The sequence below is a fragment of the Python bivittatus genome, unplaced genomic scaffold (genome assembly GCF_059951505.1).
Source record: "Python bivittatus isolate LINGU-HERP-01145 unplaced genomic scaffold, Pbiv_v1 ctg000160_np1212, whole genome shotgun sequence".
Classification (NCBI taxonomy): Eukaryota; Metazoa; Chordata; class Lepidosauria; order Squamata; family Pythonidae; genus Python; species Python bivittatus.
In genome coordinates, this window is record NW_028277076.1 from 1,580,291 (window position 1) to 1,596,773 (window position 16,483).

At 55.1% G+C, this 16,483-nt stretch overlaps 2 protein-coding genes across 14 annotated transcripts in view; one reads left to right on the top strand and one right to left on the bottom strand.

Annotated features, from left to right (window-relative positions):
* The first annotated feature begins 6,798 nt into the window (after positions 1–6,798).
* On the top strand, positions 6,799–12,449 carry DYNC2I2 (dynein 2 intermediate chain 2). Of its 5 annotated transcripts, none has more exons than XM_088146887.1 (9): positions 6,799–6,966; positions 8,037–8,291; positions 8,778–8,887; positions 8,976–9,133; positions 9,655–9,764; positions 9,858–10,025; positions 10,533–10,765; positions 11,403–11,560; positions 12,058–12,449. In XM_088146887.1, the coding sequence occupies exons 1-9, from the start codon at positions 6,964–6,966 to the stop codon at positions 12,294–12,296; spliced, it is 1,434 nt and encodes a 477-aa protein (XP_088003013.1). In that variant the 5' UTR covers positions 6,799–6,963; the 3' UTR covers positions 12,297–12,449. The 5 variants fall into 5 exon arrangements, with proteins under 5 accessions (XP_088003013.1, XP_088003014.1, XP_088003015.1 ...); XM_088146888.1 differs by having other exon boundaries at positions 6,912–6,971; XM_088146889.1 differs by lacking the exon at positions 6,799–6,966 and adding an exon at positions 7,338–7,517 and having other exon boundaries at positions 12,116–12,449.
* A 98-nt stretch (positions 12,450–12,547) lies between these two features.
* SPTAN1 (spectrin alpha, non-erythrocytic 1) overlaps positions 12,548–16,483 on the bottom strand; it is a 45,521-nt gene continuing 41,585 nt past the window's right edge. For all 9 annotated transcript variants that reach the window (XM_007433742.4, XM_025170212.2, XM_088146885.1 and 6 more), the window contains 6 exons: positions 15,175–15,229; positions 14,575–14,771; positions 14,026–14,079; positions 13,757–13,903; positions 13,475–13,622; positions 12,548–12,881 (listed from right to left, as the gene is read on the bottom strand). In XM_007433742.4, coding sequence (XP_007433804.1) covers positions 12,756–12,881; positions 13,475–13,622; positions 13,757–13,903; positions 14,026–14,079; positions 14,575–14,771; positions 15,175–15,229 — 727 coding nt within the window. In that variant the 3' untranslated portion in view covers positions 12,548–12,755. The remainder of the gene's footprint in view (positions 12,882–13,474; positions 13,623–13,756; positions 13,904–14,025; positions 14,080–14,574; positions 14,772–15,174; positions 15,230–16,483) is intronic.

Below are 16,483 nucleotides of genomic sequence, written 5' to 3' on the forward strand. Positions count from 1 at the left end.
TGCCGGATGCCCCCGAAGCCCCTGGCTTGGAAAGCCTGCTGTTGTGGCTCCTTTGGGGCTGGAAGTGGCATCTTGCCAAGGGGGGGCGGGGGGTGAGAAGACAACGAGAGTCCCGTGGGAACAGCAGGGCCAGCTTGGGGGGCTGGTGGCAGCTTGGCTTGCCCGTCCAGCCCAGAGGGGGGGCAGAGGGCCCTTAAACTGACATCTTTGTTTCCCTGGCAGATCTGAGCTCCGACCAACTTGCGCAGCAGATCTGGCTGACAGCGCAGTTCAGATTTTCCTTGCCGGCTCCAACTTCGTGCCAGGCCCCCCCCGCCCCCCCTCGTTGATGGGTCACCCAGAGTTAAGCTCTGCTTTCCGCTCCTGCCCTCGATGCCTGCCTGCCATCAAAGCAAGGCTGGGAAGGGACAGGAAGCCCTTTCGTGAAAAGCAAACATTTCTGACAAATGCAAACCGCACGCTCTTCGCTTTCCGTTCGCCCGGCCTCCCTCTACCAACAGAGCCGAGGCTGGAAGCTAAGAGGGGTGCAAGGTGCGGGGGATCCTCTCCTCCCCTCGGCCTTTGCAGAATAGCTCTCAGCCCTGCCGGGCAGCACAATACACTCAATGCCGGTTTATCAAACACCCCACCCTTGGATTCACACAACGTGCGAAGCCAAGAGAAGCCAACTTGGTCATGGTGATGTGACAGCAAGCCAGGTTGCAGGAACTGGATTACTCAGGCCAGGTCACCCTTCCCTCCTGCCAGGCGCTTTTCAGAAGCTTCAAAACTCTAAAATCATGTTGGAAAACTGGTTCATGGTCTATATCGGGGCTGAGATGGGCCAACTCCATCCGGGGGCTCGCAGCTCCACCGCCAGCGGTGCCAAAGGACTCCAACCCCCAAACATCTAAGGCCAGGCTGTGCTGGGATTGTGGGAAGTGACGTCTGCCCATCTGGGAGGCACAGCTGGAACAGTCGGTGGCCCCCCATTTTCTCTATTTCAGCAGCCGCAACTGCAAAGAAGTAGCCGTCGGTCCGAAAATGGGTCAGTGCCGGGGCCTTTTGAGCATCTAAGCTCCCTTTTGAGATGCGAGCCCCTTTCAGGTCATGGATTTTAGCAAAATGGCCAACGACTGGATTCTTGCTGGGCATCAAGTCTGCCCAAAGCAAGCAAAGGGAAAGGGGGGGGGGCGTTCACCCTCCCTCTGCTCAGATTACAGGCCAGTTTACTACTGGAAGGGGACCGGAAACTCAAAGGCGGCAGCTGGGATCCAGAGCACACGGGGACATGCGCGTGTCCGAATATCTGGACCAGAAAGGCCTTGCCCCAGCTTTTAGGATGAGCAACGGGCCAGCTGGACTCGGGCAACCGCAGCCCCAACGGAAGCAAAACTTCCAAGAGAGTTTTTCTCAAACCACACGCCCGCAAAGGTCCACCCCAGTATTTACATTTTGTTCTGTTGTTTATCGTAGCTCTGTACTGTATATATTGGATGCTCCTTTCCCCTTAAATCTTCTCCGTTAATGTTGGCACGAGTCTTTTTCTTTCTTCCTCTGACCGCATGTCAACAATCTGCAAATTCCAGTCCTTTGGCCACAAAAGGCCAGCAGAGACAAGAAGTTTGTTTTCCAGGGGGGGGGAGACAAACATCTGTGGACCAGCCACTCAGGTCTGAAGTCCCCCCCCCCCAATCTTGCAATGAGTTTAATGCTCTCCCAGACCTCTGAGCCGTCCATCCCCAAGTCCATGGACAGCCTTGGCTTCTTGGGGCTCCCTCCCTTCCCACAAGACGGAAACCCATCTCCAAACAGCGCCAGGATGTTTAGGACCCGCCTGTGTCCAAAGAAGATGCCCCTCTCCGGAGCTTTTCTGTGTCCGAAGAAGATGCCCTTCTCCGGAGCTCCTTGGCACCGTCTCCGGAGCCAGCCTGCAGCGGAAAAGCACCGGGCACCAAGCCGGGGCTGGCCTGCAAGCGGGGTGGGCGAGTGGGGGTCTTCTGTCTTTGGCCTCCTCCCCGCACGGGGGGTCTCCTCCTCGGTGGTCCCTCCGCCTCCTGACGCTTACCTCAGCCAAGAGGGAGCCCTGAGAGAGGAGATGTGGGGAGAAGAGGCCTTCGGATGAAACACTGGAGGAGGCGATGAAGTGACGGGAATGGTTTGCCTTGACTCGATGAAAGGGGGAGTCGTTTCTTTATATACCTTTTTTTCTCAGCACTTTTTCTGTTTTTCGTAGTTCGTGTTCGTTTTTCTCTCTTTGCATTCTTAAACTTTAACAACAAATATTATTAAAAAAAAGAGGCAGCCCACGAGATGGGCTGAGCTCATGCCCCCCCATGCGTTGCTGGAGGCCGCCAGCAGCAGGGGGTGGTCTTCCTCCTCCTCCCTCCCCTCTTGCACTTGCTCGCAGATCAGGACCTCGCCTCTGGAAATCCAGCTCTTCCATCCTGGGCGATCTCCCGAGCCCTTTCCGTGGGCCAGGAAACAGCCCCCTCCTTGCATGAGCACTTCAAAAACACAAGGAGGGTCTGGGACCCACCCAAGCCCCATTCCTTTGGCATGCCCCATCGATCATCTGAGAGACCTTCTCAGACAGGGGAAAGGGGGGCAAGCACCCACCCACAGGGTCCCCCTGCCCCTTGCCAGCGTTCTCCGCTTATTTTCTCACCGTGATTGCCGCACAGCAGGGCTTCCATCAAGGGATCCGTGGCAAAGATCCAGGCTTTGCTCTGAGAGACTGCTGTCTGGGTTAGCAGCCTCCCTGGATGCTCCAGCCTCAATCTGGGCCTTTTCTCCTCCACACCTTCCTCTTCCCTCCCCACCGCCCTTTCCTCTTGTGTTGTGCCATTTTTGATTGTAACCCAGAGGGCAGGAACTTCACATCTTAGACCAACATGCAGGCCATCCTGAAGGTCTCGACAGCCAAAGGGTGAGAGAGAAATGCTCAAAAGGCCTTGGCAGACCCTCTCGTCTTTGGTGCAACAGCTCTTCCTTGAAGGGAGATCATAATTGAGGGTTAGGGAAAAGGGGAAGCCTGGCTATTCTGCTGGCTTGGCTCCACGGTTGGCTAGAGGCTCTCTGCACCCCGGGGAAGGTCTTCACCCACACAGGCAGCTTTTGTCTCCTGCCCCCGCCTGAGGGGCGAGGGGGACCCACAACGTAACCCTGGGAAGCCGGTTGATGACTCAAGTCTTGGAGACCAGCCGTGGCTCCAGATAAATACAGCGTGGAGTTTGTGGCGCCGGAGCAGACAGACGCTTTCTCCAGGGAACGGTTGCAACGGGGCCACTATATTTGGGGACCGGCCCCTTACTGGATTTATGCCCCCCCGGGTCTTCTCTCCTTCCTCCCTCGCCACACACATTTCCACACTGGGCTCTGGGGAGGCTTCACAGGATGTGACCCTCCACCTTTCCAAAGTCAACAACGCCCAGGATTTATTGCTCACTAGACGGGGCAGGGTTCCAAAACACGGGCACTGCCACCCCACGCAGGAAAGACGTGAAAAATGAGCACGGATCCCAGCACCGTTCACACGCCGGGCATCGCTTCCCTTTAGAGTGGGCCTTTCTGAGCAAAGCAGGGCTGGGCCAGAACGGGCACGGGGGGACCCCCAGCAGCACGGAAAGGGTAAAGTCACAGATAACTGATGGGCAAGACGGAAGCCCACGGAGGAAGGAGTGGGTGGCTGTGCTTCTGGTGGAAAAGATCACGATTCCCTCCTGGAGAGGCCCAAAGAGCGTGGGAGAAATCCCTGCCTTGGGATTACTTTTAGCTGAGTGAGGTTGGGGGGTACATAAAGGAGAAAATCGTCCAGCCCCCTATATGCCAGGTGAACTTTGCCGCCCAGAAAGAAAAGCAACCTCTTTTCTTGGTTCCAGATTAACCCTCCCGGGAGAAGCCCTGGGCAGCTGCCCCCAAACAGTGAAGTTCCTGCGGGTCTTTCCTTTCGGCATTCAAGCTTAAAAGCAATTCAGAGCAAAGCCGCTGCCAGGAAAAGGCAGCGCGTCGCCAGATGCTGGTGCCTCCCAAGGTTAGGTTTGCCCGACGCCCAAGAAGTCTTTCAAGTTATCTGTGCAAATCACGGGAGAGCGCCGCGAGATGGGCTGCAGTGAAAAGTGAAGAGCTGTTTAAAACAGTTGGCCGGCTCTCCTGGTCATCCTGCTGGGTCGGTGGACGGACTCTCGGGACAGGAGGAGACTCGGAGGGCAGGTCGATCTGGGGAGCCGAGGATGACTTTTCAGTTCTGCAGGAACCACGAGGTTTCCCCAGAAGAAGAGCCGACTGAAAACTTCCCTCCTCTGCAGCATTCCAGCCTCTGCCCGACTCCCCAAGGACCCTTTTTCCCACGATCGGAAAGCCAAAGCTTCTCTCCACGAGCTCAAATGAGAAATGAGAGCTCAGCCGCCCCCCAAACACACCAGGGGCCTTTTGTGGAGCAGCGCCTTCAGGCAGAGGAGCAAGGGGCTGGGGGCAGAGAAATCAGGGCACGAAACCAGTCAACCCTGGCTGCAGAAGGCAGAGACTCCATTCTCCGCTGGTCTATGCTTAGCGTAGGCTGCAGGTTACACCCATAACTCACTAACTCGAGGCGGCGTGCTCTCGCTCACCAGGGCACGGGTGCCTCGGTTTCCCTGGGAGCCACTCTCCAGGCCAACTGCCCGGCCTGCAATCCAGGGGCATCTGTCTTCCATTCTCCCCCCGCCCCACGCTGCAGCTTCTGGCAACAAACGTGCAGTTATGAAAGCTCATTTCTCTTTGGGAATTGACCTCCAAGCCACAGAACGGCTTCACTTACGGAGGGGAAAACAAGCAGAAGTTTACTCCTGCCAAGCCTGATGCGGGGTGGACTATCCCTTGGCCATCGTCCCTTCGCTGCCTCAACCTCCGCTCACGCAGCAATTTAAGGCCAACCGCTCGGTATCTCGGCTAGGCTTGTGCCCGAGGAAAAGCGATGGAGAGTGGGGGGGTTTCAAGCTGAGACACGCCTTCTGCAGCCCAACCACGGCGGCATTCCGGGAGGTTCAAAGTAATTCTCCTGGGAAAGACTTCGAAAAGAGCTTTCTCACCATTTGGCAGAGCGAAAAGGCGATTTGTTCTCCTTGCAAGGCCACGATGCTTTGACACCTGGGGCCAAACGCCAAATGTTAATACTCCCCCACCCCTCCAGTCCGGCCCAGGTCAAGATGCATCGCCCCCGAGGCCAAACCACTAAATGCCAGCCAGGCAAAGTCCATCACCCCCCCGGCCCTCTTCCTCCAAATTAACTGGGGCAAAGATTAAGGGACGAAATTGGGGTAAACCAACGACCGGTGGAAGGTGCTGGCAATGGAGGAACAGGGTGACCAAATGGGTCAGCTGCCCCGTTGCTGGAGCTCTCCGAGCAAAGGCTGAGGGTCCTTTGTCCAGAATGCTAAAGATGACTTTCTGGACAACGCTCGGCAAACCGGGGTACGTATTTCTCCAAGTTCAATTGCCCCAATATTATCAAGGAAACGAAGTCTCTCGGTTTAAGGTCAGGCTGCAGCAGTAACAAGGCAAGCTGGGTCCGGGCTTAAGAAAAGGTATTTCTCAAACACGTCATTCTCAATGGCTGCAGTGATGGGACATGTTATCCTGCCCGTTAATTGCAAACAGCCGTATCATCAGAAAGAACGTTTCCCTGAAACACTAAAAAACTCAACGTATTTACTAACAAATGCAGAACTAGTTGGTAATATAGAACAGTTGACTTGCTGGATACCCTTCTCATGAGCAAACTGCCTTATTTTTCCTTCTTTTTCCCACACAGGCAAAACAGGTCCCTCAAAGCTGTCCTCCTTCCAGAGACTGGCATCTTGTTTTTCTGCCTCCCCAGCGACAACCCCACATCTCCAGCACCGTGGAGGCTTCGGATCCTCTCTGGTTTGTTACCCAAATCCCGTTCTCCGTCTTGGAGAGAGACTCGTCGGCCACAGCGAGCGAGCCTGGAAGAGCCGACGTCTCGAGAACTTCCCCGGACCAACTCTTTCCGCTGTACGCTTAACGTTTCTAGGGTGAGCTGCAGGATGTCTTTATCGGGGTAGTAATAAAACTGATCGGAATGAAGGCAGAGTTTTTCTCCCGCCAGACCTTTCTCCTTGTAATACCTCAATGCCTTAAAGTCTTCATAGACTTCCTTCATGGCCTCTTCCAACTTTATGAGGTCAAGGAGGCCCTCCTGGTCTTGAACGCTAGCCCAGATCATTCCTGCTTCGAGGGTCTTCCTCCTTGACCGGCTCTCGGTGACTTCTGTGAGCTGCAACCTCCCGTTTCTGCTCGTCCATCTTGCACTCACTTCCATTTTCCCGACTCCTCCAGGCTTCTCTTCAAATTCTCCAGGAGATTGGGGGAAATTAGCCATGGCCGTGCCTGGCTGTGGGGCGGAAGGAGAAACGGGGTGGTTAGAATCAGGAGGCGGATTCCGCATCAAGGCAACAGCGTCCGCAGTGATTTTATTGATTCACTTAATCACGTTTATAGAGCTGCCCAGCTTGGGTCTGGAGGGGGCCTTCTGCTAAAAACAACCCATTTTTAAAAGGCACGAAAAGGCCAAAGCGGGATAAAAGTAACAGAAACCAAAACGGAAAGGCCCAGCCCACCTCCAGAATTTGCACAGGACGTTGCACCTTTAACTAACCCAATCTGGGTTGCTGGGTTGGGCCAGCCGGTTGCATCCCCAGCAAAGGAAATCAAGGCTCACGGGAGCGAGGCGCCGCAGGCCGCGTGAATGCAGCTGCTAAGTTGGGGGGCTGACCTGGGCAAGGGCGTCGTGCGAACGCAAGCGAAGCACGGGCGGGGGCTGGACGCCCAGCGGGCGCCCGGGTTTGCAAGAGGCGCCCGCGCGGGCGCTCCGCGGCGAAGGGCGCCGCAAGGCGTGGCGCCGCTGCCACCTAGCGGCGGCCGGGGGCGTCGCAGCGCAGCCGCGGCACGCCGCTCCGCGCGAGGGCTAACCGGCATGAAACCATGGTTAGGTTAGATATAGCGAAGGGGGCACAATCCGGCACCGGGATTTTCTTGCGGGGAGCAGGAAAGGCAGCTCCGGGGAGGTTAATGGCAAACTGCGCGGGAGGAAGAGCCGAAGGGGGGGCAGGCGCGGTGGGGGCAACTGGGGTGGCTCGCCCGCAGCGGAGGGGGGCCCGACTCCAGGGCCCCCGCCAGGCCCGGGCAGCGGCGCCCCCGCAGTTGCACCGCCGCAGGGGTTGCAGCGCGGCCGCAGGCGCCGAAGGACGCGCGGGGAGCCGGAAGGAGGGAGGGCGGGGCGTCGCGCCTCTGCGGCAGCGGGCCGCCGCGCCGCCAGAGGGCGCTGGCGGGCTCGCCCGCGGCGCTCGGTGATGACGACGCCGGGCGGCGCCTGAGCCCGTTCCCATGGCAACCGCCGCGGGCAGGCCCGCCGAAACGGGGAGAGCCGCGCCGAGCCGCGCGGCGCCGTTTTCCCCGGGATGTTCGGGGACGCGGCACCCGGCGGCTTGGACCTGGAGTCGGTGTGGAGGAGGGACCATGGGACCCGCTGCGAGGAGGTGGGGGCCGCCCTGCCCTCCGGGGCGCAGGGCTACATCTCCCATCCTCCCCAGCCGCGGCCCCGGGGACCTCCCTGCCTTCGTTCGCGTTGGGGCGCGGCTCCCATCCTCCCCGGCTGGGGGCCGCGCGGGATGCCGATCGCCGCCCCTCCGTTCTCTGTTGTGGGGGGGACTACAAATCTCATAGTACGCGGCGGTACACGGAGGGAGGCTTGCTTGGTGGGCGGGCGGCCTCCCTGTGGAATCGCGGCCTTCCGCACTGCAAATGCCGCAGACGACCCTTCCCATTGCCGTCGGCTCGCCTTGGCTGTGGATGATGGGCCACGCTGCTGTGCTAGCACAAAGGCCGTCCAGGGAAGTGGTTGGAGGCCTCTCGCGCCCCAGAGGAGATGGGTCCTGTGTCCTTGCTCCCCAGCCGGAATGGCCATCCGCACTAGGGGCTGTGGATGATGGGGTTTGTATTCAGCCAGAGGCAGAGGACCCCCGACTTCTGACCGCCAGCTGTCTTCCTTCCCGCAGAAGAGCACCCAGACCGGCCCTGTCCCCATGGCCGAAGGGGCGGCCCAGACCTGCCGTAGCCGGGAGGTCGGCGTCCAGGCGGACCCCGAGGCTGGCCCGGCCCGGCCCCTGGCCCTCCTGTCGCCGGTGGACTACGTCGGGCTGCGCGCCTTCCTGCAGCGGGTGGAAGAACCGGTCATCCGGGAGCTGGACAAGAACTGGAAGAGCCACGCTTTCGACGGCTTCGAAGTGAACTGGGCGGACCCAAACGAAACGGTAAAGGCTTCTCGGCCGCCTCTTCCGTGCTCTCTGGACGCTTTGCCCGGACTAAGATCACCACCCTGCTGCTGCAGCGGGGGGCCACCCTCCCACCACACAGTCCTGCGAAGGAGAACGGCCTGCTGCTGGCCTTGGGGGCTCCCCCATCCTGGGGAGGCCCCTCGTCTTCTGCAGGGAGTCAGGCGGAGACAGGCAGGATCTGGGCCAAGGGGCCGAAGCCTTTCCAGGCTTTCCAGAAACGAGATGATGTTTGGAAGTGGCCTGGGCAGACCCCCTCCCTGATTCACATGAGTAGAAGAAGGGGAGGGGGTCCAGCACAGTCAGATGGGCAAGACGCTGTTATCAGAGCCTGTCTCCTTCCAGTGGAGCGGATTTCCTGGTCTGGCCCGCCTAGTGGGGGCTGACCCCCGCCTGCTTTTCCCGTCCCCTCTTAAGCGGCAGGGGCCTCTGCCAGGCTCCCCTCAGCCTCCCGCTTCCTTGCAGGTCTCTTGTGTGCACAGCCTGTCGTACCCAGAAGCCCAGGAGCGCAACCTGCAGGTCACCGGCGTCTCCTGGAATGCCACGGGGGCCGTCCTTGCTTGTTCCTATGGCAGGTGAGCAGGTGAGACGAGCGGTCCTCTCACAACCGGTGGCAGCCTCCCTCTTATCTTTCAGCCGCACCTGTCCTCTCCTTCCTTCCAGGCTGGATGACGGAGACTGGAGCTCCGAAAAATCCTTCCTCTGCACTTGGAATCTCGACCGCCGAGCGCTGAATCCCCACCGGCCAGACCTTGTGGTGGAGGTCCCCAGCGCCATCATGTGTCTCGCTTTTCACCCGCAGCAGCCTTCGCTCATCGCTGGCAAGTGCTCCTCTTCTGTGCTTTCGACCTCCTGTTTCCAGCTCTGCCTTTCTCTGGGGCAGCCGCAGGGATTGAGGAGGACTGGAGGCACGCTTTCTGGACTGAACTTAGCAGCTGCGCATAATTCAGGTTCCATGCGTGGTTTGGAAAGCACTTCTGGGTTATCCTGCCTAACCAGAAAATTAAATGGTGATTTCTGCAAGCCACTCTATGTGTCATGTGGGGAATATGATGATCTTTAACGTCTGTCATACATGCATTTTCTCTCCTGGACCTGATGGGATGGTTTTGATTAGGAAAATAGTGGGTAATTAATTCCCACAACTCTAACCCCATGTGCTGCCTCTGCCCAGTGTGCTGACAGCTTTGCCCCAGAGCCTCGTGGCTTTTTTGAAATAAAATCTGTTCCTCCTCCTCTCACCTTCCTTCTGGCATGTAGCTTGGGTTTTCTGCCGAGAAATGGCCAAACACTTTCACCGAACTTCCTGCCAGCGTACAAATTGTTTCTTGTATCTTCTCAGGAGGCCTGTTCAATGGAGAGGTCTTGATATGGGACACCAGCAGGCAGGAAGACCCTTTGATCTGGAGAACGGGAATGACCGATGACACTCACACCGATCCTGTTTACGAGGTACGAAGGGAAACAGTGGGAAGGGGCTGTAGCCCCGGGTCTCTTGCGAGTTCCTGGGGTCAGACCCTCTCTGATCGCTCCTTTGGGCCTCAGGTCGGCTGGCTCCGAGACTCCAGGCAGGCCCACACCTTTCGTGTCCTGAGTGTCTCCACAGACGGGAAGATCCTAGTATGGCAGGAAGAGCGAGACGGCCTTCTCCGCCCTGCCAGCGGTTTTGCCTTGGTCCAGCAGCAGATTCCCAGGAGCACAAAGCTCAAGAAGGTGGGTTAGAAGTATCCTGATTGAAAGAACCTCCACAGCCCAGCATAGTATAAACAGCACTGGGCGAATATGGCGGAGGATCTCTGTTGTGAACTGCAAGGCAGGGGGACCAGCGGAGGAGACATGCTGTAGCACTAGACAAGCCCTGCTGGTCGCTTGGCTTTGCGGGGTATATGTCTGCAGAGGTGGCTTCTTACGCAGAAAGGTTCCACTGAGTTCCCCCTCGCCCCAAAAACAGGAGCACTATCAGACATGGATTTCTGTCTTGTGGGACTGTTGATCTTCCCCAAGATCCAGTAGGAGGCCTGTGGGAGGCTCTGGAATGGAGTTGTGGGTGATACAGTCATGCACTGCGGGACGGTATGCATTTCAAGTTGATAAAGTGGAGAAGAGATGTGAGAGTCCAGAGCCAGATCCCTCTTGGCTTCCTTTGTGCCTTTTCCAGGGTTATGCTTTCGCTGCAGTGATGCGCGGCTTTTTCTCTTCTCCCCTCTCGACCCCCCCCAGCATTATCGAGGAGACATGGCGGTGGGCGTGACGTCTCTCTCCTTTTCCCACTTCGAGCCCAGCGTCTTCATCAGCGGCACGGAGGGCGGCTATTTGATGAAGTGCTCGACCGCGGCGGAAACGGTCGCCCTCTTGCAGAAGGGCAGCTCCGTCCCACTCAGGGCCCCTGCCCAGTTCATCTTCTCCCTTCACGGAGGACCCATCTACAGTGTCAGCTGCTCCCCTTTCCACAGGTAAGCCCTGACTGCTGCCGGCACTCCCAGCGGCTGCAGCATCTGGAGCACTAAACGATTTGGAGGAACCCACACCACAGCGTTGGGTGTATTTCTGTGTCTGACCAGGTTTGCACACTACACGTCATTATCGTATGATCTTGGGTTCGCCTGACGTGCGGCCGCACCCATAGTGGTTTGTAAACTGGGGGTTATAGTTTACTGTGTTGTAGTAATCCAACCACATGTGGTGGCTTAAAGCGGTAGGTAGCCCTGGCTTGGGGTTTCTGCCCTGCCTTCCCAGCAGAAGGGGCAAAACTAAACCTACTTGTACAGGTGTCTTTTTGAATGAGGGGGAAAGAATTCTGTTTTCAACCATAGACTTGAACTTCTGGCTCAAACGCAGCCATGGCGCAAGATTTCTCTTGATTAAAGACCGTTAGGCTGATGATTCTGGGCTGCAAAAACGATCGGTTTCACCTTAGTTCTTTTAATGTGTGCTTATATTTCAGCGGAGTCTGAGCAATGACTAAGGAGCTGCCTTATGCATTATGGAATTCCAGTTGAGCGCAAATGATGGCAGCGAGCTGAAAATGCTGCTCTCTCTTGGGGTTTTGGATTTCCTTACCCCAAGTTCCTTGTTTTTTTTCTCCCCAAGGAATCTGTTTTTGAGCGGAGGGACTGACGGGCACGTTCATTTACACTCTATGCTGCAAGCTCGCCCTCTTCTCTCCCTCCAGTTGTCGAAGAAATACATTTTCAGCGTGAGGTGGTCGCCGGTACGGCCCTTGGTGTTTGGAGCCGCTTCAGGGGAAGGTTCGTTTGCTTTGGCTACTGGGAGGGGGGTAGGATTTGCCCAAGCAAGGAAGCCACATGTGGGTCTGGCCATGGTTCTGCCTGCAGGCTGGCAGATGGCTCACCTCATCCAAGTAAACCTGAAGGCTAGCGGGCTAGTGACTTTGGTATTTAACCCACAATTTTTCTTACTAGCAGAGAAACCCTACAGGCTGGGACCATTCCCACTTTTCAGTGACTCTATTTACCTAATTTCATTCTTTTGCAACCCTGCAACTAATTTTAAATTTTGGTACCAGCACTGAGTTATTGGAGAAGGAGAAAGGAGACGGGGATTCCTGGCAGCGCTAATCCGCTTTCTCCTCCCAGAGTCCCAACTAAGGAGGCTGAAATTCACACGCCGGCGGGAGGCCTGGCTTGGGGAAAGCTGAGCTGGGTTCACACTGGCCTCTACGGGGCCGGGCTGTGAAGCACGTCATTGGAAACACGCCATGTTTCACTTTGGGTCTGTTTTCCAGGGGAAGTGCAGCTGTTTGATTTTGCAAAGAGCTCACAGAAGCCCTCGGTTTCAATCAGGCAGACGTCCAACCAGTCCCCCATCTACTGCTTGGAGTTCAACCCCCGGCAGCCTCAGCTTCTTGCCGCTGGCGATGGCAGCGGAACAGTGAAGGTCTGGCAGCTGAGTTCAGATTTCACCGAAGAGGGCCCGCGAGAGATGAGCCACCTTGACCAGTTAGCAAACGAGGTCACAGACTGATATGCATTGGTGTTTCTTAACGTACAGATGCTTAGGCGGGGTGAGGAGGTCCCTTTGCTAGCTGCCAGCTATTCCAATCCCCCCACGGCAGCAGCGTGTCACAGCGTGATGGAAATGATTACAAATAAGTAATAAAGCACCACTGTGACTAACCTTCCGTGAGAGTGGGTGGCTTGGGCAAGGGAACGGCGTTTTCCTGATGGGGGTTTCTCAACTATCCGCTCCAGAGACACGAATACATCTTTGTGGGGTTCATTTGGACCAGTAACTTTTATTCGAGCACACCGTGACATGTTTTTGTTCCTTTTGCTACGGACAGAGGCTTAAGCGAAGCGTTTTTAAGGTTACACTGGGAAGGCAATGTGGATTATTTTCAAGCACAAGAGGGGAGACATGCAGAAAGCTAAGAGGCCAAAGACGCGAGCGCATTCTCGGAATTCCGGGGGTGAGCGCCGGCTATCAATTCACAAAGAGGGAACGTGTAAATTCAATGTAGTCGTAGGCAGAGGGAAGTTCTCGGCCTTTGCTGTCCATGTACGGCTTCATGTGAGAGATGCAGTAGTCTGCCTGTTCCCGGGTCAGATTCTGAAAGGCAAGAGAGAGGGGCACCGTGAGGGCTGCAGAAAGGGGGCCGAAGGGCCGAAGGGCGACAGAAGCGTTTTGGGGCAAGGAGTCTGAATTCAGACAACAGTTGCTCTTTCCTCCCTGCATGACTAATTCAAAGGCTAGAAAACGTCAGGCCTCTTAAGCGGGATGAAGGAACACAGGCACCCAAACAACACTGTTACGGAGTTGAGAGCATCAGAAATGGGTAGGGTCTCCGCTGAGGGACATGTTCCTGCTACAGCTTTTTAAAAAACTCCTCCTTATCCAGGTTTTCTTTCCTAACTTCTGTGGGGGGGTCCCTCCAGACTCTGTGCCAGCGGTAGGCTACAACGTTACCTGCATTACGTGGGGTTTCTAGCAAATTGTAAAATTACGTTACTGTTAAAGGGGCAGAAAGCACACTAAGTTCCTGGAGTGCAACGGTAATATTGTTCTATACTGGCAAACACCCGTGTTTGTAGCTGCTGCTGGTAGGGTGGGCTTGTGACTCTGCCTAAGGAAAATTGTGGGGCACTTAAGACGTTACAGACCCAAAGCAGCTTTCATGGCAGTTGAAATGAACAAGCCCTTACTTGGTAGAGTTCTTCCTTGGTCACGTAAGGCTTGCCCTCCGAGCTGAGGGCGCGGAAAGCACTTTCTATTTCCTCGCTGGACTTCACGTTCTCCGTCTCCCGGCTGATCATGAAGGCCATGTACTCTTGCAGGGAGACGTGTCCGTCCCTGCCAGAAGAAGAAAAGCATTGGAGGTGACCAGGGACAGAAGACGCTGGAGCAGCCAAGTGAGAGTCGTCTGCAGGAAAGCCCACAGAGCTCTTTGGGGTGAAAAACAAAAAGGGTATCCTGAACGCTCTTACCGGTTGGGATCAACCGTGTCAAGAATCGCCTCGAATTCTGGGTCGGGTTCTCCCTCCTCCACCATTGGCAAATCGTAACCAAGGGAGCGCAGGCAGGATTTAAATTCTTGGTGGTTCAGGCGGCCAGATTTATCCTTGTCGAAGTGCCTAGAACGAATGCAAAGGAGCTCATTATGTTTAAACTCCAGCTTAAAATAGGACAGAGGAGTTTGGCACCCAGAAGAATGTTGGTCGGCCAGAACGGCCACCCCAGCACCCCTGCAACTCACTTAAACATCATGCTGAATTCTTTGAGAGCTTCTTCGGTGACTCCAGTGGTGTTTCTGAAAAAACGAACAGGTTTGTGTTTAGTGTGACGTTGGCACTAAAACAGCACAAAGAGAGTTTCCCTCCAACTTCTCATCTGCCAGGTGGGCATCAGAAACGCCTCACGGGGATGCTCCTCACTCCCAAAGCGGCCCCCCGGGAAGAGTTTCTGACTCTTCGGCTTAGCAAGTTGCATGAATATCATCGCTGCGGTTTGAAACCGTTTTTTAGTTTGCTGGAGGAAAACCTAAGAGATGTTTTTCCTCTATGGGCACACACTTTTTCCCCTTTTTAAATTAAATAGTAAAGGAACAAAACACAAAATTATGATGCATTCTCAAGAAGAAGAAGAAAAGGGCACACACGTTGCAGATTTAAGTCTTGTTTTGCCAGGAACCTGGAATGGAGTTAGAATATCTAAGGAACTGTCAGAAACTTAAGAAAGCTTGACAGATACCTGCAGCTGCCCCCCCCTGCACCGCCTTGCCCCCATCTCAGGGTGTCTGCCCCACCTGGCCTGTATCTGCTGCTCCAGGTTGTGCTGCATTCTCATGCCGAGCTGGTCGAGCTGGTCCCACTGCTGCGCCAGCCCCACCGTGCTATGCTCCGTGTACTTGTTGTCCAGGATCAACGCTTCCTCCATGGCGGCTCCCAGGTCCTCGATCTTCTTCAGCTGGCTCCTCATGGCCCGGATCTCCTGGTGCTTGCGCTACAGGGAAGAGGCAGAGCCATCCATGAGCCCGTGCGCCCAGCAAGGCGCCCCCAAATGGGAACGGGTGCAAAGGCCTGACTGCAGCCGAAGGGAACATCCTATCATCCCCGACAGCTGCGAGCCACTCCTGCCTACAAACTGCAAAAAACGAATCTGAACCAAACTTAAAAGAAACTTCATATACCCAACACCTGCTCTGTGGGGAAAAAATACGTTTAGCTTTTCCTCAGGGCACACCAAACGCTTTGGAACTCACTGAATCCCTTGGAACAAAATTAGGAAGCAAATTCCAGGTGATCTCCCCTGTCACTCTTGCTTGAAACAATCTCAACCTTGACATGAATCTTCCCCAATATTTGGTTTCATCCCTGGGGGAGGCGGGGTGGGGGAAAATGCATACCTTAGTTGCTTCCAGCTGTGATTCCAGAGTTCCCGATTCTTCCACCATGCAAGACCTAAACAAAGATTTGGCATGAGAAGAGGGCCTCAACCAGTCAAAGAAATGGGGCTCAGAATTAACACTCTTGCCTAACGATGGATTGTGCACAAATCTTTTTTATTTAAATTAAGGCATTGATACACTGAGAACCAGCTTGGTATAAGGGTTGCAGGCACCAGCCTAGAAACGGGAAGATTGCGAGTTCTAGTCCTGCCTTGGGCACGAAGCCAGCTGGGTGACCTTGGGCCAGTCCCTCTCTCTCAGCCCTAGGAAGGAGGCAATGGCAAACCACTTCCAAAAACTTTCAGGGACTGTCCAGGCAGTCGCCAGGAATCAAGGCTGCCTTGAAGATACACACACACACAGACTCACCCACTCACCCTATCTATCTATCTATCTATCTATCTATCTATCTATCTATCTATCTATCTATCTATCTATCTAATTTATGCCATCCAACTCCCAGCAACTCTGGGCAGTTTACAAAATGTAAAAAAAAATAAAATAAAATAAAACAAGAAAACATGAGACCAAAAAAAAAGAGCAAACACACGTCCACACACTCCACCCTCCATAATATTTTTCCCAGGATAATTTAAGATGTTTATCACCTTTGGAAAATCATCTTGGGGGACAGTGAAGACCTTATGAGCAGCTGTCGCTGATTACACGCTAGATGGTGTGCGTGCATCCATGCCGACAAAGGCACTACACAATCTAGAAAGTCGATCTTGCATTGAGAGCGACACAACCAATTTCTCCTTTCTAATTATTTCCGAAGATTCTTCTGTACGTTTCTATATGAATGAATGTTTGATGTTTGAGCAGGCTATTCAATAAACACAGAAAAGGTCATTTTCAAGACCAAGTTCCCAGCCTGCTGGGTGAAGAAACTTTGGACGGTTAATTTCAAGCCCCATTTCACAAACCACGTTAAGGAAAAAGAAAATCATGCAAACTCCAAAAAGCGCTAATTTCTTGAGGGTCTCAAGGAAAGGGGGGTATCTCCTTGCAATGCGTCCTCAGCCGTCCATCCGGGCCCAACACACACAAGCCGCGAGTGATTGCTTGAGATGAGCATGGCTTGGCCAATGAGGGGCACAAACTCGAGCGAGGCTTTGCACAGCGAAACAGGCGTGGAAGACCTTTGCACAAATGACTGGCTCGGTTTGAACGCTTCCTGCTCATGTGGCAAGAGCCTTTCAAGCGGAGAAAAAAATGCCTTGGCATCAAAGGCGTAGCTGGTCAGAGCTGTCTTTAAAGTGATCCA

Coding starts and splice junctions, on each gene's coding strand:
- DYNC2I2 (XM_088146886.1), top strand. CDS start 7,440: ATGTTCGGGGACGCGGCACCCGGCGGCTTGGACCTGGAGTCGGTGTGG. Junction 10,766..11,402: donor AGCTGCTCCCCTTTCCACAG/GTAAGCCCTGAC, acceptor TTTCTCCCCAAG/GAATCTGTTTTTGAGCGGAG. Junction 11,561..12,057: donor TGGAGCCGCTTCAGGGGAAG/GTTCGTTTGCTT, acceptor TCTGTTTTCCAG/GGGAAGTGCAGCTGTTTGAT.